General features: G+C 44.7%; 1 protein-coding gene across 1 annotated transcript in view; it reads right to left on the reverse strand.

Moving 5' to 3' along the window:
* The window catches only part of mvb12ba (multivesicular body subunit 12Ba), a 37,786-nt gene that overhangs the window by 14,246 nt on the left and 909 nt on the right, over positions 1-22,631 (reverse strand). The window contains exons 2-7 of the mRNA XM_083929827.1: positions 7,077-7,199; positions 2,593-2,700; positions 2,338-2,434; positions 1,923-2,052; positions 1,490-1,636; positions 563-657 (exon numbers count right to left, since the gene is read on the reverse strand). Coding sequence (XP_083785953.1) covers positions 563-657; positions 1,490-1,636; positions 1,923-2,052; positions 2,338-2,434; positions 2,593-2,700; positions 7,077-7,187 — 688 coding nt within the window. The 5' untranslated portion in view covers positions 7,188-7,199. The remainder of the gene's footprint in view (positions 1-562; positions 658-1,489; positions 1,637-1,922; positions 2,053-2,337; positions 2,435-2,592; positions 2,701-7,076; positions 7,200-22,631) is intronic.

Here is a 22,631-nt window from a genome sequence, read left to right on the forward strand (position 1 = left end):
TTCCCCATCTGTTTATACCGTTCACATTATTATATTGTTTATACTATATTGTGTGTTTATTGCTTATATTATACTTTGCTTATTGTTTTATTATAGATTATTTTTCTAAAAATGTACCAAGAGTGGTAGCACTCCAATTTCGTTGTATGCAAATGCAATGACAATAAAGGCTATTCTATTCTATTCTATTCACACAGACATTCACACTGATGGCAGTGGACACCTACATACCATCTAATCTAACCATTCACACCACATTTACACACCCATGCGCAGCACAGGGGGCAATTCGAGGTTCAGTGTCTTGCCTAAGGACACTTCGACATGTGGACCGGGGGAGCTGGGGATCGAGCTATCGATCTCTCGAATGGAGGACGGCCCACTCTACCACTGAGTCACAGCCGCCCCTTATTGGCCACCGCAGAGTTGGGTTGCGTTGTCTCTCTCCACTTTTAACCCGCAGCTGGCTAGAATGTTTTTTTCAGAGAGTTGGATTGGCCTATTTTAAAAAGACATCTGTGATTTGGTGGAAATGATGATGAGAATAAGACAAAGTGCTGACCTGAGATAGCATACAGGTTGGAGTTCTGGTGCTCATAGTCCGGTCTGGTAGTGTTCTTCCCTCTGAAGCTGGCTGGGAGGGTCATGGAAATATGTCTTGAGACAAAAGGAGAAAAAAACAGCATCTGGTTAGTTCAATAAAGAGCCAACACTGAGTCTATGCATCTGTCCGCCCAATACTGGTGTTTAGTGATGTGTCTTCTGAAAGCCGTAATACTCAAAGAAGTAAAGTTCTTTGTTTTGCAGCTGAAAGCATAATCTTTCCTACCTTTTCTTTCCCTATCACCGTCTAAAAGGCCCCCGCCCTGCGGGGCACTGCTTCACAGAGCGAGATAAGAAGCTTTGTGACGACCATCACAGATACATTTCCATTTTATTAAGTCGAACGACTCACACCCGAGTTTTCTCCCGCTGTATATGTGTTAGAAACATATGAACCGTATCTACACTGACTGATCATATCAGTCTGTGTGTCACCTGCTGCATCACTTGCTGCACTGGGCAGAGAAATTAAGTCAATGAATCAGATAAACACTGTTAATTTCTTCCCATAGAGCCAACATGAAAACTATTTTGGTTTAGTAAATTTCTGCCGTCACTCAGGAGCTGCCGACAGACGGTCACATACGGAGGCTTCGGGTCCGTCAGATGCGACACTGAATATAAGCCTGAAGTTAAAGAAGCTGTGGGGCTCACATGTTACGGTGCTGGCGGCACCATCTTCTTACACATTGTTCCTGTCTTATCGGTCACTCTGTTGCTGTTTAGCCTCTTACACATTGATATGTGGAGATAAAAGGTCACACGGCTAGATATAAAAATAAGTCGCGCACACTCAAATTTTTGCGACCATTTGGTCGCAGTCTGGAGTCCTGAGGATAAGTGAGGATACATTGTGTGTGCAAACACATCATTAGAGTGGACATACTTGGGCATAGGAGCTGCTGGGACTGTAGCTGAGCTGGATGAGGAGTTCACATTCTGGATGTTGTTGGTGGTGGTCGGTGTATGTGTGGAGTCCTGAGCCCGAGGAACATTTCCCATGCGATACCAGATTCCCATGTTGTTGAGCTCTCTGGAAAAGTAAATAAAAATGAATAAGCAGAACCAAACGAAAAGAAAAGTTACAAGCTTAAATTAAAGCATCTCTACAAGTACTTCAGCTGCTCCAGACCCTCAAAATGTGAGTTCATGCATCTTTGTGAAAGACACTAAACTAAAGCCAGCAAACACGCTCAGTTAAAACTTAACTGAAAGTAAACTGATAATTCAAACTTATTCTAAACTTGCCTCTATGGACAGCTATTTGTCAAGTCTACAACCAAAACTGATAGTCCATCATGTGATCCCAAGCTGCTCACCCTATAAAGGTGTACTGAGGGGGGGCCTGCTTGGAGCGTCCCATGATACGGATGTCACAGATGGCTGCCTCTGTGGAGTCCCGTGGAATAAACTTGATGCAGAGACGTCTCTTCCTGAAGGCCTGCTCCTCTGTGGAACACACATTTGACAGACAGTTACTCCACTGAAAACAGTCATTAACTATACATTAATGCCAGAGAGTCTGAATCTGAATCCTTTTTAGAATTGTTTTACCTTGAATTCCTTAACATTGAATTTATGAACATTGAAAAAATAAAAAGTCAAAACATTCAGATAAATATTTTCCAATGCATAAATATTAAGTGCTAGAAATTCAATGTCTTTTAATTTCAAAGTCCGATGACACAGATTCACTTCCATATCAGTGCCTTTTAATTTGACTTGATAACTTACGCGTGTCAACAGTCTCCTGGATAGGGATGAAACCCACAGGCAGAGTATCCTTTATATCGATCAGCTTCATGTCCACGAGAACATTGCCTAAATGGCTCTTTAGAAGAAGAAACAAGAAAAATGGAAATAGAGCAGGGAGTGAATTTAACCAGATCCAAATCTTTAATGAACAAGTCATTCAAATGCTATATGTTTGACATAAAATTCTAATTTGACATATGACAAAAGACTGGTTGGTCAGGTAAGCAAACTTACATTTTCTTTAGAGAAGACCCTAGTGAAGCAGAGGTACCGGGTCACCTTGGATTTGAAAAGGCCATCTTTCCACAGGTCAGCATCCAGGCCGTCCGTTGTATTAGAGACCTGGAGGCAGATAAGTCATCAAACTTAGACAACTATTACAATATGTGGGTGTGACAAGATTCCTTTAATCTGTTCCAGACGTCAACCTTCCAAAGAAAAATGATCATTTGATTTCTTGCTACTTAACAGTAGCTTTTTATTAAGCTTAAAGTACAACATGATACTGGGGTAAAGATTTTGTTCCAAACAATTGCTCATTCTTATATGGAGCTGATCTATTCATTTTAATTCTTTATTTTAATATCATTATAGTTTCAATAATAAATTATTCACCAAATGTAAATCTATGATTTATTTTTTGTTACATACATAGACCAATGTGTGGTGCTGTGACACACAATCAACACTGGGCCCCACAAATTGATTCTGGGATTTTTGTTATTATTCAATGCACTTTTGAAATATTGTTCCATTTATTCATCTCCGCATAGCACTCTTCAACCCTGTCATTCATGTACACACACACAGATGCGCACCTCACTGCAGCCTGCTTGTGTGCTGACGGTCTGCAGTGTGTGTACGCACAGTTTCGCTCTAACTTATGGTTGGTGCTGAAATCTGAGCTAGGGATGCAACGATGCATCTTGAGACGGTTAAAATTAATTAAAATGTGTGAAATGGTTGAGATGAAAAAAGAATAGCATCGCGCTATCTACTTTTGACTTTGTTTGTGGACATGGTGCAAAGATGGGGGCGAGAGAGTGTGCGTGTGTGTGTGTGTGTGTGTGTGTGACAGAGAAAAGGAAATGTGCACTGTTTTGCAGTTCATACTTCAGAAATAGAAAAGAAAATAGAATAGCCTATATATTTGGTAGATTTTATCACTTTTTGTTTAAAACATCCTTTTGTGAACTCAGTATCGTGAATGGATAGTTGAGTTGAGTCAGTGTATTTTTCATATTCCAATTTTTTTTTTTAAAATATTCACTACTTTATTGTCATATACACTTCAGTGCACACAGCCAGGGTCTGTACCACACAGATGTCATCAGTTCTTAGATGAATATGCGCTATTCATTAAACTTCACAATAACTCTATAACAATGCAATAGATTTGGTCAGCTGGCATGAACCGGAGTCACTGCAGCATCTATGTTTCATCCTGACACTTATTCTTCTCTTACACTTTATTCTTGTTGTTAGGTTAAAATGTTTTGTATAGATGCACTGTCGTTATTTGCTGCTCTGTATGCCCTGAATTGCCCCCCGGGGACAAATAAAGTTTTTTGAATTGAATTGAATTGAATTTATGTCACACAGGACTCTATTAGCTCCAAAATCCTTTTACACACATCGCAAGGAAATAATCTCAGACTATTTAAGCATGTTATTTAACAGTTATTCACGTCCATTAGGCAAAGAATACCAGATCAAAGTAACACTCTCCATCACCATCTCCATCACCTTGCAAAAATACTATAGAAGTAGTAACTGCATGAATAGATACAGAACTACAGTGTGGGGCGGCACCATTTACTTACTTTGAGCTACAGGCAGGGTAGCCTACGTGTGACAAAATCATTTCCATAAATATTCATAGGGAATTTAAAATTCCTAATGCTCCTGGTAGGGTCTCCCATGGCAGAGTGGTCTCAGGCCAGGGGCCGGACTAAGAATGGTTCACAAAGACTCAATGGACTAACAAGGAAGAGAGACCCTGCCTGGGGGCCCCCGTCTGGAGCCAGGCCAAGATGGAGGGCTCGCCAGCGAGCGTCTGGTGGCCGGGTTTGCCACGGAGCCCGGCCGGACACAGCCCGAAAAAGTGACGTGGCACCTCCCTCCTCTCCATCCTGTGGGCCCACCACTCGCAGGAGGAACCACTTGGGTCGGGAGCGCTGCTCTGGGGACGTGGAATGTCACCTCTCTGTCGGGTAAGGAGCCGGAGCTTGTGTGGGAGGTGGAGCGCTACCAGTTAGATCTGGTGGGGCTTACCTCCACACACAGTCTCGGTTCTGGAACTGTACTCCTGGATAGGGGTTGGACCCAATACTTCACTGGAGTTGCCGAGGGTGTGAGGATACTCACAAACCCCCGGCTGAGCGCTGCAGTGTTGGAGTTCACCCCGGTGGACGAGAGGGTCGCCTCCTTACGCCTGCGGGTGGTAGGGGGGAAAACTCGAACTGTTCTTTGTGCATATGCACCGAACAGCAGTTCAGAGTATTCGGCCTTCTTGGAGACCCTGAATGGAGTCCTGCATGGGGCTCCAGTAGGGGACTCCATAGTTCTGCTGGGAAACTTCAACGCCCTACGTGGGCAATGATTGAGACACCTGGAGGGGTGTGATTGGAAGGAACGGCCTCCCTGATCTAAATCCGAGTGATCGCCAGTTATTAGACTTCTGTGCTAGTCACGGATTGTCTATAACTAACACCATGTTCGAACATAAGGATGCTCATAAGTGTACGTGGTACCAGAGCACCCTAGGCCAAAGGTCGACGATCGATTTTGTGATCGTATGTGAAGAAAGGGGCAGAGCTATCAACTGATCACCATCTGGTGATGAGTTGGGTCAGGGGATGGGGAAAGATTCTGGACAGACCAGGTAAGCCCAAACGAGTAGTGCAGGTGAACTGGGAACCTCTGGAGGAAGCCCCTGTCCGAGAGTTCTTTAACTCACACCTCCGCCGGAGCTTTCCTGGCATCCCTGTGGAGGTTGGGGACATTGAACCGGAGTGGGCAATGTTCAAAGCTTCCATTGCTGAGGCTGCAGCCCAGAGCTGTGGCCTCAAGTTCTTAGGTGCCTCAAGGGGCTGTAACCCTCGAACACCGTGGTGGACACCGGTGGTCAGGGAAGCTGTCCGACTGAAGAAGGAGGCCTTCCGGGATATGTTATCCCAGAAGACTTCGGAGGCAGTTGCAAGATACCGACAGGCCAGAATGGCTGCAGCCTCTGCTGTGTCAGAGGCAAAGCAGCGGGTGTGAGAGGAGTTCGGAGAAGTCATGGAGAAGGATTTCGGGCGGCACCAAGGTGCTTCTGGAAAACCATTCGACATCTCAGGAGGGGGAAACGGGGAACCGTCCAAGCTGTTTACAATAAGGACGGGACGCTGGTGACCTCAGCCGATGAGGTAATCGGGCGGGGGAAGGAGCACTTTGAGGAACTCCTTAATCTGACTAACACGCCCTCTTTTGGCAGAGCTGGACGCTGATGGGGAATCATTGTCAATATATCTTGCGGAAGTCACTGAGGTAGTCAAACAACTCCACAGTGGCAAAGCCCCAGGGATTGATGAGATTCGTCCAGATGCTGAAAGCTTTGTGTTTGGAGGGGCTGTCTTGGTTGACACGTCTCTTCAACAATGCATGGAAGTCTGGGACAGTGCCAAGAGAGTGGCAGACTGGGGTGGTGGTTCCTCTGTTTAAAAAGGGGGACCAGAGGGTGTGTGCCAATTACAGGGGTATCACACTACTCAGCCTCCCTGGTAAAGTCTACTCCAAGGTGCTAGAAAGGAGGGTTGTGTTTGCGTTGAAAGGAGCCAGTTGAGGTGGTTCGGGCATCTAGTAAGGATGCCCCCTGGGCGCCTCCCTAGGGGAGGTGTTCCAGGCACGTCCAGCTTGGAGGAGGCCTCGGGGAAGACCGAGGACTAGGTGGAGAGATTATATGTCCACACTGGCCTGGGAACGCCTCGGGATCCCCCAGTTAGAGCTGGTTAATGTGGCCCGGGAAAGGGAAATTTGGGGTCCACTGCTAAAGCTGCTGCCCCCGTGACCCGACCCAGGATAAGCGGTTAAAGATGAGATGAGATGAGACTACAGCTGACTAACAAGTGTTGTTATTTATGTTTGTATTGTTCTATCTTCATTTATCATATCTGCTAATTAATCTTTTTTTGTAATTTCCTCCTTGTGGTATCGGTATTGACTTTGAAATTCTAGTATCGTGACAACCCTATAACTGAGACACACATCAGGTCATCAAGGAAGAGCAATCGAGTGCAGATTCAAAGAACCCTGCCCGTAGATCATTTGACTAGCAAAGTGTTATGTATGCTTTGTCATTTTGGGCTTTCCTAACTTTGGTTCTGGATCTCACTGTAAAACATGACTAACGGGCACTTAAGACCTTTGCAGACCAAAGACCTCCTATGCAAGGTCCTAAAAATGCAGGACCAAATCCCCACTATATGCCATCCCCATCCACATCTATAAACCACCAAATCAGAATCAAACATGCAATTATCAGAATATACTGGCTGACACTGTCACAACTTAAATCAGCATAAACTTTACACATATACACAGAGATACCACCTTGTTTTTTTGAGGTTATGATTGCAGCTTCAAGAATGTTTTAAACTATATAATCAAATTTGATGATACTTTTGCACAGTCATTTTGAAATTCAGCTGTCTCTGTTTTTGTGTTGGGTAACTTACTACATCATATCCAGTGGGTGCCCTGTTCCTGGAGGCTACTACTCCGACTCCAGTGATTGGGTCCATGGGCATCTCTGGCAAAGCTTCAGAAAGTTCCCGAACCTCAGGCATCTTTGTCACAATCTGCAACAAAAGCACCATGACAGAATTACTTAAAGTAAAACAAGGGCGAATTTACCTACGTCAGAGTTCTGAAATGAAGGTGAGCTAATACCAAGCCCCCACCACAGCAACTTCCTGGTTCACTAGGAGTAGTTTGCACAATAGAGAACTTTCTCATTGACCCCCATGTTAAACAGGCCATTTTCACAGCATCATTAAACCTGTTTAAGGCCTGGCACAAAAAGCATTCTCGTCTGTACGTTTAAGTCATATCTCCATGACAACACTGAGGGGGTAGCATTTTTTTTTGTACCAGGCTAGTTTTTATTTTGATGGAGGTTAGAGTTTATGAATAATTAGGGCAGTGGTCTCTTGAGTGACAGCTAGCTGCTGGCCCTCATTTCTCCTAGAGGCTAGTTGTCAGGATTAGCATCATTAGCATGCTAACTCCGTCATCTCGACCTGGACTGCAGTCATTCGTGTGGTGGTGTTACCATAAGTGACAAAATGGTTTACTCTTTAATCAACTGTACAAACAGATGGTTTAGGAAAACAATATGTTAGCTCTGTATGCTAACTAAAAAGCACTTGAATCATGACTTGCAATACAGCCTACTATCGATGGCCCAAACACTAGATGCTAATCTGGAGCACCGGGAGGATTCTGGCCGTGTTTTACAGTCTATGAGCATGGTACCGAATATACTGAATATCAGTTTAAATCATAGATCATAAATGCTGCCTGCCCTGTTTTCCACTAGACTGACACAGGAGTGCCTCAACTTGACTCGTGCAGGCGGTGTAATCTCCGCTAGAGTGCCGTGTCAGTCTCTACCCTCTAAGAAATCCTATTCCTGTTACAAAATTTAAAAAATGACTCACGTTCCCTCCCGGTCCCAGAAAATAATCTCAACACTGACTCCCACTCCTGTTAATCTAGCAGCGTGTGCTGCTCCTGTTTTAACTCATTGTTGGATAAATAGGAACTTAAAAAAGACATTTAATTAGATGAACAATCTTACAGACTACATTTTTAAGTCCTGAGCCAACAGGTTAACATTCGCTGTTTATTTTCATGTCTCACGAGAAAGGCAAAGTGTTTCCACACCAATGACTTCAAGTAAGCAGGAGGATTTTACAGTTCTGTTCTTTCTCCGTCATCTCTGACTTCAGCAGTGGCCATGATGTATAGATGAATGCAAACCAGTAAGCTGCACCTTTAGCTGTAAGATAACGTTACACTGCGTCTTTTCTTCCGAATTTCTGCATATCATACCTTAACCTTACTTAACGTTTTTCCAGTTTTCTAAAGGGCTCCCAGTAATGACCAGTGTGACTTGACTTCACTGGGTCTAAACAGTGCGTTGCAGAGGATTCATTTCTGACTGAAAGTCGAACAATCCAGCCTTGTGGTATACTGCAACAAAGCATTTATCTTCAACCGCTTGTCCCTGTCGGGGTCGCAGGGGGCTGGAGCCCATCCCAGCTGACATCGGACGTGAGGCGGGGTACACCCTGGACAGGACGCCAGTCCATCGCAGGGCACATAGAGACGAACAGAGACAGACAACCATTCACACCTAAGGGCAATTTTAGAGGCATCAAGTAACCCAACACGTGCATGATTTTGGATGGTGGGAGGAAACCGGAGTACCCGGAGAAAACCCACGCAGACAAGGGGAGAACATGAAAACCTGGAACCTTCTCGCTGTGAGGCGACAGTGCTAACCACTACACCACCGTGTAGCCCTGCAACAAAGCAGCGGCATAATAATAAGAACTAAGCAGTGTGGGGTTTACACAGAGCAAGAAACACCCTTGAAGCTGCCTGGACAACAGTGGCCTCCTGCATAGCATCTCCTTGACTACCATAGTCATCTTTTCAGAGCTATGACACTACGAGAGAGAATAACACTCTGTAGAAAAAAAACTGACTGACTCAATATTGTTTCTTAGGTTAAAGAACAAACCCTTCAAATGACTTGTTTCGTCTAACACATCCAAAACACAAAGGTTTTTGTTTTAAGCGGATTTTCTGGCCCAGAGTTGAGCCTCTTGAGTAGCTCCCGGACCAATTGAACAGGGTAAGAATATAGCTTTTCATAGATAAATATCAAGGTTTACATACTGAACGCTTGAAAGCTGAGCGATAAGATCTGCAATCCAATATAAGGAAACAAAGTGCTGAATGACTTAGCCATGGTGGTAAAATAGCAGACTGGGTATTGTTGCATTGAGCTGCAATTTCAATTGCAATTGATAAATCACCTAGTGACTATTTTTCAGGGTTTCCCGCAGCACTTTACGGCTTAGGCGGCCGCCTACACAACACAGGCCTGCCGCCTTAACTAAACAACACCTGAACCAACGTCTTCCAAAAATATTTATACATTAAAAAAAAAAATCATATGAGCAACATTTGCCGTGTTACATGTGTCCTAATAGCACGCGAGCGTCAGCCTGTTGTGCCACATCGACGCTCTGTCCACACTTATTCAGAATGTGTGGAACAAGCTGTAAAATATGCCCCTGAAAAACAGGTGAATGTCCTGTGAACCAGCGGACTACTAGTGTGTTTAACAAGGAGCGATCCATGTCACTTCAAAGAGGCCGCCTGTCCAAACCACACACACACATACACACACTGTAGTGAGAGTTATTTCCTCCTTATTCGGCCTGTTCAAGTACAACAGCATATGCATTTAGGTTTTGTAGTGAGATGAGGACGTCTCATTTACATAATTCATAATTTGAACTTCATAATTAGCTGTTCTCTTCCAACGCAATGACAGGAATAAAATAGAAACCGGGCGTCATAACTGGCAGCATCCGCAGCATCCGCAGCATTGCTCGCTGCCAATTAGGACATACCAACAAGAAACAATGTAATCAAAGGAGATAGGTGTGATCCAGCATGGCGGCTACCGGCTGCTAGAAAAACAAACTTTCCACAATTGTTTCACAAAAATAAAACTTTGCAATCAATCTGGACTAACTCTTCTCTTCCTACTGGATTCAACTAAACTACTAAACTAAACACTAGATGATTTGCAGAACTTCATCAACGACTGCTTCATCAGACTGTGCGTCATGAGTAGGGCTGCAACTAACGACTATTTTAATAGTCGACTAGTCACCAACTATTGAAACGATTAGTCGACTAATCGGATAATTATTAATTTTTTCTTAAATTTAGCATGAGGTTGCTTTAATTATGTGGCAAATGATAATAACCACAAGAAAGGTGGGTACTTCAATGAAAAATGCATCTTTTATTCAACTTTGCTGCTGATAGGCCATAAATCCATAAATAAATAAACCTCTGTCCAAGGACAGGCAAATGTGTTTTATAAAAAATAAATAATAAATTAAAATCAAGTAAACATTTCTTTCCTGTAAACCAAGGGCACATTAGCAGCAGTAAAACAATAAATAAATTAAAATATAAAGTGCATTTTGTGAAGTGCATTCAGTTGTAAAATAACTTTACAGTTCTCAACAGTCTGAAATCTAATGGTTTTAACAACTGACATTTGTAGATACACAGCTGAAAAAGCATTCAGAGTTGTCCAAATTCAAGTTGAAAACCTGGACTGTGTGATACAATCTGGAAACAAACCTGTCATGGTGGACAGACCAGGTTTAAAATCAACATGAGGCTCAGGCTATGTCGTTCAGTTTATTCATACTAAAAAAAGTCAGCATATCCACATGGTCTCGTGTGAGGCTTGCTCTCTTTTGGGAGCAGATATTTCCTGCTGCTGAGAAGATTCGCTCTGCCGGGGTGGATGTTGCAGGAATGCACAGAAGAGATCTTGCTAGGTTTGACAGTGTGGGAAAACGCCCCTCATTTTCTCTCCACCAGCTGAGAGGGTCATTGTTTTTGGCTAGATTACTTGCAAGGTCTGCTTTGCAAACCTTGCAAGTAATCTTTTTATCTGCCGTATCCAGGTTAAAATGCTCCCAAACTTTGGAAGTTTTCGTGCGCGCCCTGCTGTGTTGGACGCTGTGTGCGTTACCGCTCGTCAGAGACGCTATTGCGCATGTGCGACTCGGCAGAGATTGTAATGAAGTGAGATGCCTCACTCTGTTGGAAAAACACGTCTAGCGACGATTGTCGACAATGGAATTCATTGTCGACAATTTCTATTATCGATTTTTGTCGACAACGTCGACGAAACGTTGCAGCCCTAGTCATGAGTCCACCACAGAAGCAACGGAGGCGAGACTGGTCCACCGAGACCGATGACAGGGGAACCACCACCGCTGAGGTCAGTGTACTCGAATCAATAGACAATGAACTATCAATCTTGGAACTTCTTCACGCAGACATAAAAGATCTCAAGGCAAGTCTTGAATACAGTCAATCGCAAATAGAATCACTTCTCCCCTCAGGTCAACAACATTTCATCAGAAAATAACCGTATGAAAGAAAACATCCTGAATATTCAGTGCCGCAGTATGCGTGAAAACCTCATATTCATGAGAATACCGGAGCCGCCACAAGAAGACACAGAAAACACAGTGAAAGATTTCATGCAATCTGCACTGAAACTAACACCTGAAACAATAAAAACATCCCTTTCCACCGAGTTCACCGTATCGGCAGGAAAAATAACACCTGCAGATCGAGAGCCATCATGGCAAAATTTGAGTATTACAAACAGAAAGATCTGGTAAAGAGCAGGGGAAAAGAACTCAAGCGAACAAATAACGGAAAAAAACGATCAAGATCCACAGGAGATTTAGGGAAGAAGGAAAAGTCTGTTACCAATCATGAAACAATACCCTGAAAAGGGGAGAAGAGTTGCACTGACAGTTGATAATCTCTATATTGATGGCCAACTCTTCTGCGACAGCAACATCACTACCTGGCTCTAATCAGCATACCAGATCATTCTCTCATGACCAACGCAGTATTAAAATGGACTAACTGAACTAACTGATATTGGACTTCCCCAAGGTAGAAAATAATTCTACTTGTACAACTGTTTGTCATCTGTGTTATCTGTTCACCTGCTGTCTGCCTGTCTGTCTGTCTAATTAACTATTTGCCTATTTATTTATTGTATCTGGCTACTTGTCTGCATGATTGTCTGTCTGCCTCTTTTCCTTTCTGTCAATGTGTCTGTTACCTGCTCGACATTCTATGGTCACTTTCTGTTCATACACAGGGCAGGGGTGTGTGGGAGTGGGTGGGCGATAGGTGGATGTGCGGGTGGGAGGATTAATGAATGTGTGTCTATATGAGTATGTATAAGTGCATGTGTATGTGGGTACGTGCATATATGTATATGTATTTACAGTATGTGTGCATATCAAACTACACTGACCGGTCACTTTATTAGGCATACCTGGTGCTTAATAAAGTGACTTTTGTGTGGTCTTTTGTTGCTGTTCCCTCTATGCTAGAAAGTAGGTGGTGGTGCATGTTCACAGATGCTCTCCTGCATTCCTCTGTTGGAACCAGAGGATATTTGAGTTACTGTTGCCTTTCTATCAGCTCGAACATGTGTGTCCATTTTCCTCTGACCTCTGGTATCAACAAGGCATTTGCACCATGCCACGTTCAAAGTCACTTCAATCACCTTTCTTCCCTGTTCTGATGCTCAGTTTGACCTGCAGCACATCCTCTTCACCCTGTCTATATGCCTGAATGCATTGAGTTGCTGCCATGTGATTGGCTGATTAGAAATTTGCGTTAACAAGCAGTTGGACAGGTGCACCTAATAAAGTGGCCGGTGAGTGTATATATTAGGGAGTGTCTTTATGCAGGATTAAAACATAGTGTAGGTGTGTGTGAGATAGAACGTGTGATCGTGTGTGCGTGTGTCTATAAGTAGGCATAATGCATGAACATGAGAACGCATGTACATCTCATTAAAACATTGCCTCGTTAAAATAGCAAACCTTCACCCAGTTGTCTGTATAATAAGACATATATTCCATTGACATGTATTTACTTTTTTGTTTGTTTTCTCTTTTCTTGTGCACAATGGCCTTGTTCCCAGGCTTTAATTGTTTTGTTATTTCTCTCTTTTCTTCTTCTTTTCTCTCTCTGTCTCTCATTTCTTCTTCTCCCTCCCTCATTTGCAACCCCAACAAACTCCATATATAGTGCAAACCCTTCCCAATTTTTAACCAAATGAACACTATGCCACCGACACTGAATATTACCTCTTGGAATATAAGAGGAATCAGCTCCCCTGCAAAAAGAACCAAAATATAACAAGAAACCCATCTCACAGAGGCAGAGTCTCAGAAATTGAGGGCCGGCTGGATTAGCCAGACTTTCCACGTGATCTGCAACTCCAAAAAACGAGGCTTAGCAAAAACAGACCATACTCCCATATTTCAATTGTAACTGACCCGGAAGGACGTTTCATCATAATTCATCAAATTCATCATAATTTCATCATAATGATAGCTAGTATCTAATTTCAAATTGAAACTACATTCACTACAACCCAATAAAATACTATCACAAATTTGTAAATTACTTTCTCACCATGACACCACCATCTCTGCACCAGCACATAAATGGACTTTAGACTTAAATAATAAATAATGAAATAGAACACAACGACATAGACTGGGAGACCCTATGCAACAATACATTCTCCATGTCACTCATTCAATAAAAATAAAAAAATAAAAAATCATACACCGGATACACATCACCACTCACACAACGCACTATATGGGTTTCACGGTTAGCAAGCCCTGCACATACTGCCCCACCACAATAAACAACCACATCCACGCATTCTGGCTCTGCCCACGTTTCAGCCGGTTTTGGTCGGAGGTCATAGGAAAGCTGTCAGAGCCCCTCAACCTCAGCATCCCTTTCTCTCCCTCCATCGCTCTTTTAGGTTCTCTCTCATCTCTCACTGTACCACAACATCCACCCGTCCCGGGGCGAAGCTAAAGGCCGAGCGAGCGGAGACTTGGAGGCGCTACAAGCCATCGATTCCCTCCGTAATCATGGGGAATGTGAACTTGCTGCCGAACAAGAGCGACGAGCTGTCCACATTGAACAACCAGCGGCTCTAACGTGAGAGCAAATTGTTAATCTTTACAGAGACATGGCTAAACCACCTCCTACTGGATGCTAACGTGGACCTGCCGGGATTTACTGAGAGCCGTCAGAGACACATCCAAGATGGCGGCGCGTGTAGACACAGAGACCTCTGGCTCTCCCTATCATGCAATGAGTTGTTCGTTTAAAGAATGTTTGTCTGAACGTTTTTCTTGTCAGTCTACGTCGGAGTACAAGTACAGTCGACAGACATCCGAAAAAGCAAGATCTGGGAAGTTTTGGAACCAACAATAGAGACGCTAAAAGAGCTAACAGAAACACTAAGAGCGTGCTCACACTGTCCTCCCGGACCGAGACCCGGACTTTAGGGTACTTGTCCCCCCTCCCTCTCCCCCCCGCGCCCCAGCCCCGTTTGTAACACGTCACACGCATTGATCGCGTGTGTATGGCTTTGTTTACAAATCTTTCCATAGACCTCGGAGTTTTTGTGCGTCTTGTCGACTGTTTTTGAATATTTTCATCCGACCAAATCTGCAGTAAACACTCCACCTCCGCACCACACCAACATGAACCTTTCACCGCCATTGTTGTTATTGTTAAATGTCCGTGCATGGTCCGTCCTTCTATTTACATGTCCGAACAGGCGGACATAACGCTACTGCCGTAGGGCTCGTGCTCGTGCTCGTACACGTGCGCACGCTCGTGCTCGTACATGTGTAAACGGCTCCGCTAAAGCCCACCTCTTTCAAGCGGGCCGTGGACGGTCCGCTGGCCGCAGTTGAGCGCGGAGCGGGTGCACTCACATGGCTTAAAGGTACTAGACTTTAGCTGAAAAACTGGTTTTGGCCGCGGCCAAAAGGACAGTGTGATCACGCTCTAAGAGCGTACTCACACTGTCCTCCTGGACCGAGACCCGGACTTTAGGGTACTTGTCCCCCCTCCCTCTCCCCCCCGCGCCCCAGCCCCGTTTGTACTCACACTGCCAGGGCCGGCCAATGCTTCTTGCTGTCCATACGCCATCACGCCGTAACACGTCACATGCATTGATCGCGTGTGTGTGGCTTTGTTTACAAATCTTTCCATAGACCTCTGAGTTTTTGTGCGTCTTGCCGACTGTTTTTGATATTTTCATCCGACCAAATCTGCAGTAAACACTCCACCTCCGCACCACACCAACGTGAACGTTTCACCGCCATTGTTGTTGTTGTTGTTAAATGTCCGCGCATGGTCCGTCCTTCTATTTACATGTCCGAACAGGCGGACATAACGATACTGCGGTAGGATTCTTGCTCGTGCTCGTACACGTGCGCACGCTCGTGCTCGTACATGTGCAAACGACTCCGCTAAGGCCCACCTCTTTCAAGCGGTCCGTGGACGGTCCGCTGGCCGCAGTTGAGCGCGGAGCGGGTGCACTCACATTGCTTAAAGGTACTAGGCTTTAGCTGAAAAAACGGTTTTGGCCGCGGCCAAAAGGACAGTGTGAGTAGGCTCTAAAAGAGCTCGGACTGCTCCGTAGGCCTGCTCTCACACTGGACTCGCCTACTACCCCTCCCCAAGAGAGGAGGCATTGAAAGCGGTGTGCAAGGAAGACAAAGAGGGGCAAGCGTGGAGGTATCAGAGTACTTGTACCCCCTCCCTCTCCCCCCGCGCCCCAGGCCAGTTTGTACTCACACTGCCTGGGCCTCGCGCAAATGCTTCTTGCTGTCCATACGTCATCACGCCGTAACACGTCACACGCATTGATTGACGTCACCGCGATGCGTCTCTTTGTTTACAAATCTTTCCATAGACCTCGGAGTTTTTGTGCGTCTTGTCCGACTGTTTTTGAATATTTTCATCTGACCAAATCTGCAGTAAACACTCCACCTCCGCATCACACCAACGTGAACCTTTCGCCGCCATTGTTGTTGTTGTAAATGTCCGCGCATGGTCCGTCCTTCTATTAACTATGTCCGAACAGGCGCACATAAATAACGTCAGAACCGCCGTAGGCTTGGTGCTCGTGCATGTGCGCGCGCTCCTGCTCGTACATGTGCGCGCGCTCGTGCATGTGCAAACGTGCTCTACAAAAGCCCACCTCTCTCAGGCAGGCCGTGGACGGCCCGCTGGCCGCAGTTATGTGCGGAGCGGGTGCACTCACACTGGTCAAACGCACTAGGCTTGAGCCGAAAAACCGGTTTTGGCCCGGTGCAGAAGGACAGTGTGAGTGCGCCCTCAGAGTGTGGCCAGAGGGAGCTTCCTCAGCTCTTCAACACTGCTTTGACACCACAGACTGGGAGATGTTCAAACAGGCAGCCACTTACACCAACAACACAGACATTGAGGAGTACACAAACACTGTGACCTCCTACATAGCCAAGTGCACTGATGATGTGACCCACACCAAGGACATCATCACTCGGGCAGACCAGAAGTCATGGTTGACAGGGGACGTCCACAGGCTGTTGAGGGCAAAAGCAAAACAGGATCACACACACAGAATAACATTCCACTTCAAAGACAAATGCACGGAGCCTATGGCAAGGCATTCAAGCTATCACAGACTATAAGCCCGCACCAAAGAGCTGCGTGAATGACACCTCTCTGCTCAACAACCTGAACAGCTTCTTTGCACGCTTCGATGCACAAAACAACACCTATTCAATTCAATTCAATTCAATTTTATTTATAGTGTCGAATCATAACAAAAGTTATCTCAGGACACTTTACAGAGTAGGTAAAGACCACACTCAATGACTTATTTATGATTTACATAGACCCAACAATTCCTCTGTAGAGTACGGTGGCAACGAAAACCTTCCCCTTAACAGGCAGGAACGTCAGACAGACCCAGCTCTGTGGAGGACGCACATCTGTCTTGACCGGTTGGGGAGGAAGAAAAGGAGAGAGAAAGAGAGAAAAGACACACAGATGGACAGAGAGAGACAGATAGACACACTTCCAGAGATGCAAGCAAAGCCTAACAGTAACTATAATAATATTTATAGTAATGTGAATATAATGTATGTGTTAAGACAGTTAATACAACAGAATAGTAGAAACAAGCACAGCTAAGGTGACAGAATATGAAAATGATAATAATTATGGTGGCAAACATGATCAATGATGAGTAGTGGCAATAGCAGCTACGATACAGCTACAAATTTTATAGTTTATTAAACTAGTGATAGTATATATGAGTAACAGTGAGAATAGCAGCAGGAATCGTCATGTAGGACCACAGCAGCAGGCACCACCACCATCAGCAGAGACCTGCGACCACCTACCCATGACCAGACTCTGTGCCTGTGTCTGCCGCCAGCGGAAAAGAGGACACTCTCTACCATCAACGCCCAGAAAGCAAAAGGTAGGAACAACAACCTCCTGCTAAATTTCAGCAAGACGAAGGTCAGAGAAGGTCACCACAGACCAGGTCAGAGGACAGCTGAGGAAGCTCCGGCCCAGGAAAGCAGAAGGCCGGAATAAAGTGTGTCCGAGACGGCTCTTCCTCAGCCCCCTCAGACGCCAAGTACAACACACCCAGGACCGCCTGCAGTTTGCGTACCAGCCAGATGTTCGTGTGGAGGATACCATCCTCTATATGCTGCAGTCTACACCCATCTGGATAAGGGAAGCGGTACAGCGGGGATTCTCTTCTTGGACTTCTCCGGTGCATTTAATACCATCCAGCCCCCAATACTTCAGGACAAACTGAACAGGATGGGAGTGGACTTTGATTTGTGATTTTGGGAGGTCCAGACCAAGACCGCGACCAGTCCTGCTAGAGGAAGCTGAGGTGGAGGCTGTGGAGTCATACAAATACCTTGGGCTGTGGCTTGACAATAAACTTGACTGGACACCACACACCAGCCACCTGTACAGGAAGACACAAAGCAAGTTGTACTTCCTGAGGAGACTGCGGCCCTTCAACTTCTGCAGCAAACTGCTGTGGATGTTCTACCAGTCTGTGGTCACCAGTGTCCTATTCTACACTGTGGTGTGCTGGGGGGGGCAGCATATCCAAGAAGGACACCTCCAGACTGGATAAACTGATCAGGCGGGCCGGCTCGGTGGTCGGCATTAAATTGGACTCGCTGGTGACGGTGGAAGAGAGGAGACACTGGACAAACTGCTGGACATTATGGACAATGGCAGCCACCCCCTGCACATCATTATCAGCAACCAGAGGAGCCTGTTCAGTGGAAGGCTGCTCCTGCCCAAGTGTAGGACCAACAGGCTCAAGAACTCCCTTGTCCCTCAGGCCATCAGACTCTACAACTCCTCACTTAGGGGGAGGAGGAAATAAAGAGGACAGAAGGGAAGGAGTGGGAGCCACTCACTGTGCAATTAACAATCTACTCTTACACCTGGACACTTATCTTCTTTTCTTTATGCAATAACTTTATCCACCACTTAAGTGCAATAATTTCATCTTACTGCTCATTTGTGTCATATACTGTCATACATATTTGATCTTATGCATTTACTCTACATTTAACTTATCTGATTTAATTTTCTGTGAATTTTATTATACCTGTATTCTATTCTTACATCTACCTCATATATATTTGACTAAGAGTTTATTGTTTACTGTTTATTGTTTTTTTTATACTTTCTGTATTTATTTAGCTAAGAGTTTATTGGTTATCCTATACTGTATTTTTTTTTTTATATCTCCCTTGTGTTTTTGAAAGCTGCTGGAAATTCAATTTCCTTGCGGGAGTTCATCCCTAAGGATCAATAAAGAGAAGTCTAAGGCCACAAGGGAACGCGGTTTTCTATAAACGCACATTTTTAATACCGGTTAGGCCGACAATCCATCTGGGCCAGCCACAAGGTCCCAGAGTGGGAATATTTGAGAACGCCCCCGTGGCGTTGCCGTCTGGACGGCGAAAACGCATACTTTGTTCACGATGCCGTCATCTCCACACCTGGGACCTCTAACCCCCACGGCGTCACATAACAGCGCTTTTGCTTGGAGAGAGACACGTACCCACAGACTGAACTGGATTCTGAGCCACATGCATGGGAATGAATTAGGCCAACCATATATTTCTCCCCGTTCCCCGGTGGTCTGAATAAGATGCTAAATTGGTCGCTAGTAGCTTTTTATAAATAAAGTTGCCAAAAAGGTCGCAAAAAGTAGCGAGACAGTGCCCGTCTGTGAGTGCTTTGGGACGGGGAAGGGTTCACAGCAGCACCCTCTGCTCGTTGAGATCAGTTACTGCAGAGTGATTCGTGCATCAGAGTCCAAAACACCACAAAATTCTTCATTAACACCAGAAACAGTGGACACACTTCTCTCCAGGATGGATGAGGATTTTGGAAGTCTCCAGATTTGGCAAGAAATTCTCCAGTGTTTGTATTATGATTCTACACAACAGCGTCTCTCCGTCTCTTCTTCTCCGTGTTGGTGTATTTTTGTGGCAGTTACAGCGCCACATCCAGGCCTGGCATGTGTATTACAACGTTTTCAGCTGGTTTCACTGGTTTCGTGTGGACGCAGACATTTCTTGAGCCCCCGGAGGCTATCTCCAAACTTTCGTTCTCATCGCTACTCACTGTAGCCAGGAAAAGCTTTTTACTCAACTGGAAAGACGGATCAAAACTCTCAAGCATTGGCTCAACCCATTAACCGACCATGCAAATCTGGAACAGCTTACATCATCAATAACAGACAATATGATGGCTTTCAATAAAACCTGGTCTCCCTTTCTGCAGTTCATCCGGAGTTGAAAGTAACTCAACTTCACTGTCAGTCCACACGAAGAAATCTGCCCGGCCTCGGTTTGCCATTGTTGTTTTTCCAGTATGATTTTTTCCAGCCTTGTGATTGGCTAAAATGGCCTTCCTGTGAGGAGTGCTATCGCCGCCTACTGCTTTGGAATGTGCATGACATTGTCTGAGGCGGATTTTGCGGTTTCATGTGGACGGAGATATTTTTTTATCACAGCGGTGGTGTGGATGGGAATTTCTTTTAACCAGGGGCCATAAAAGTTTGGTTTCAAAACTACCCGTGTTCGTGTGGACTAGGCCCTAATGGTCCACCTGTGAAAGAATTTAATTACAACAGGGCCCTTGGGTTGTTAGCCTGTAGCAATGCTACATTGCTGCTCTGCCATGAGGCTTTAAATAATTTTGTTTGGTTCCGGTTTTCGACCGACCACGTTCATTTACTGTGCCGACAGTAAAGGCAAGCCCACAGACACCACAAAGCCCCTTGACCAACAACCAATTCGGAAAAACATGTAGCTGACAGACATGTTGAAGTGTTCAAAGAATTCAGAAAGCTGCAGGTTAGAGATAGATAACATAAATATCCTCCGATGTAAAATTAAGTCAAGCGAATGTATATTTATTTAGTTTCATCTGTCCAAATCTGCTGGAAACACTCCACCTTTGCATCAAACCACCGCAAACTGTTCAGCGGCATATTTTTAAATGTCTGTCGCGGGAAACAGACAAACGTGTCATGCCTGGGCGCAGTACGGTTGTACTCACACTGGTCAAACGAACGACACTTTAGCCGTGTAGCGTGCTTGGGCACGCTACAGATGGACAGTGTGAGTGTGCCCTCACACGGACATTCATACTGATGGCAGTGGACATCTACATACCATCTAATCTAACCATTCACAGCAATTCAGTGTCTTGCTCAAGACATGCAGACCCAAGCGCCGATCTCTAGAATGGCGGACGACCCGCTCTACCTCTGAGCCACAGCCGCCCCTTCACAAGTTAAAAGATATCTGTTTTGTGGTGTCCAAAAATAACTGAATTCAAAGGGCTCGGAACAAATCGACAACAGCAATAAGCTACCAACATCCCATGAGGATGTTCAGTTCTAACATTAGCATCAGCCCTGGGTGATCAGGACATCTGTCCACACCGGGTAGCAGAACACCCTTTTCTTCTCACCACAGCGGGAGAACAGCTGTGAGTTAGATGGTAAATGATAAACCTTAGCCTCTATTGCAATGAAATTAGAATCTTTCTGGCTTAATCAATGCGTGGTTCCCTGACAGATTTCTATAATGTAAGAAAATTAAATAGGAAAACAGGGCAAAGTGACAGGTACAGAGGCTGTTCCAACCCTTCTTTCTCCCTTCACTGCTGCTGCTATTACCTGGTAACCAAGCTCTCACTGTACCAAACAACTTTCTGTCAATATGTCTAAAAGCTGTGATGCAAATGTTGGCATTTGAAAAGAGAAACAGTTTACCACTAAAAATATTGTTTGGTCTGAATTTCTTCAATTCTGACCTTCAAAGGTGGCAGTGATGTAGTGCGCACTTATTCAATCATATCAGCCACAGTAGATAGGAGATGTGGCCTGAAAATCATCAGTAAGATGTTTGTGAATCTGACAAGAGAGGCTGAGCACAGACTGTTGTCAAAGAAACACAACATAGGGAAACCAGTAGGACTATAACACTGGAACAATACTGTTCTGTCTCTCTATAGGCGCACTTCCATTGAGGTAAAATGTGTCTGCTGGGACAGTTTGAAGGCATGCCCTCTGAAATGTCCTCTCACTTGGCGTGTCTCCATTAAAGAAAAGGACCCCAGAGGGATTTACCAGACTCTGGAGGTGACGTTTCTCTCTGAATGGGTGGCATTTCTTTCTCCAAGTGAGAAAAGCAGAATATTTGCAGTTTGAATAATCTGGTTGATATTCAGACAGTTTTATGAGATCCGACCACTATTATAATGTATGACGTTCAAGAAAGACGATGAAAACAAAGAGTGTCGTCATCAATTTGACATTTAAGGCGTTTGATTCACAACATCAACTCATGCAGTTGTAAGTAACATGAAAGAAAACACTCCATCTTAAAATTTTTGGTTGCTGTCAAAAAGTGTGTGACAGTGACGTGGCGTTATAGTGTATCTCCATTCAGGAATAGCTCAGTATGTTGAGTATGTGTGTGCCGGAAAACATAGCTCTACACTACTGGATAAAAGTGTCTACTCTCTACTTCGCCGGATTTTAAAATTGGTGCATGTTGTTGTGGTTTGACATGGAGTACTACCTATGTCACATCCCACTTAAAGTTATATCCAATCAGCAACCAGGCTTTTTCAGTGGTGAAAAAAACAACAAAAGCCCTATCAAACAGCCTTGTGGCTCATATTCAAATCAGGGACTTTTTGGCGAGGGAGATCCGCATCCGTTTTTCTCTTAACATGCACTAGCATGCACACGGCTGAATCGCCACCAAAACAAACAACAGAGAAACTCCATTACAACAAACATAGAGGGAGATTGACTTTATTCTCTGCTCAGGACGCCATCACTCCACTATATCTTTACATAGAGAATATTTGTTTGCTGCTTTATTTATATTCTGAACGTTGAGTACAGCCCCTTTAAAAGGCTGCTTGCTTAAAGCTGTCTGGTTCAGTAGCAAACTAATAGCATACACTTAGCTGTA

Source organism: Echiichthys vipera (assembly GCF_963691815.1).
Source record: "Echiichthys vipera genome assembly, chromosome: 16".
Taxonomy (NCBI): domain Eukaryota; kingdom Metazoa; phylum Chordata; class Actinopteri; order Perciformes; family Trachinidae; genus Echiichthys; species Echiichthys vipera.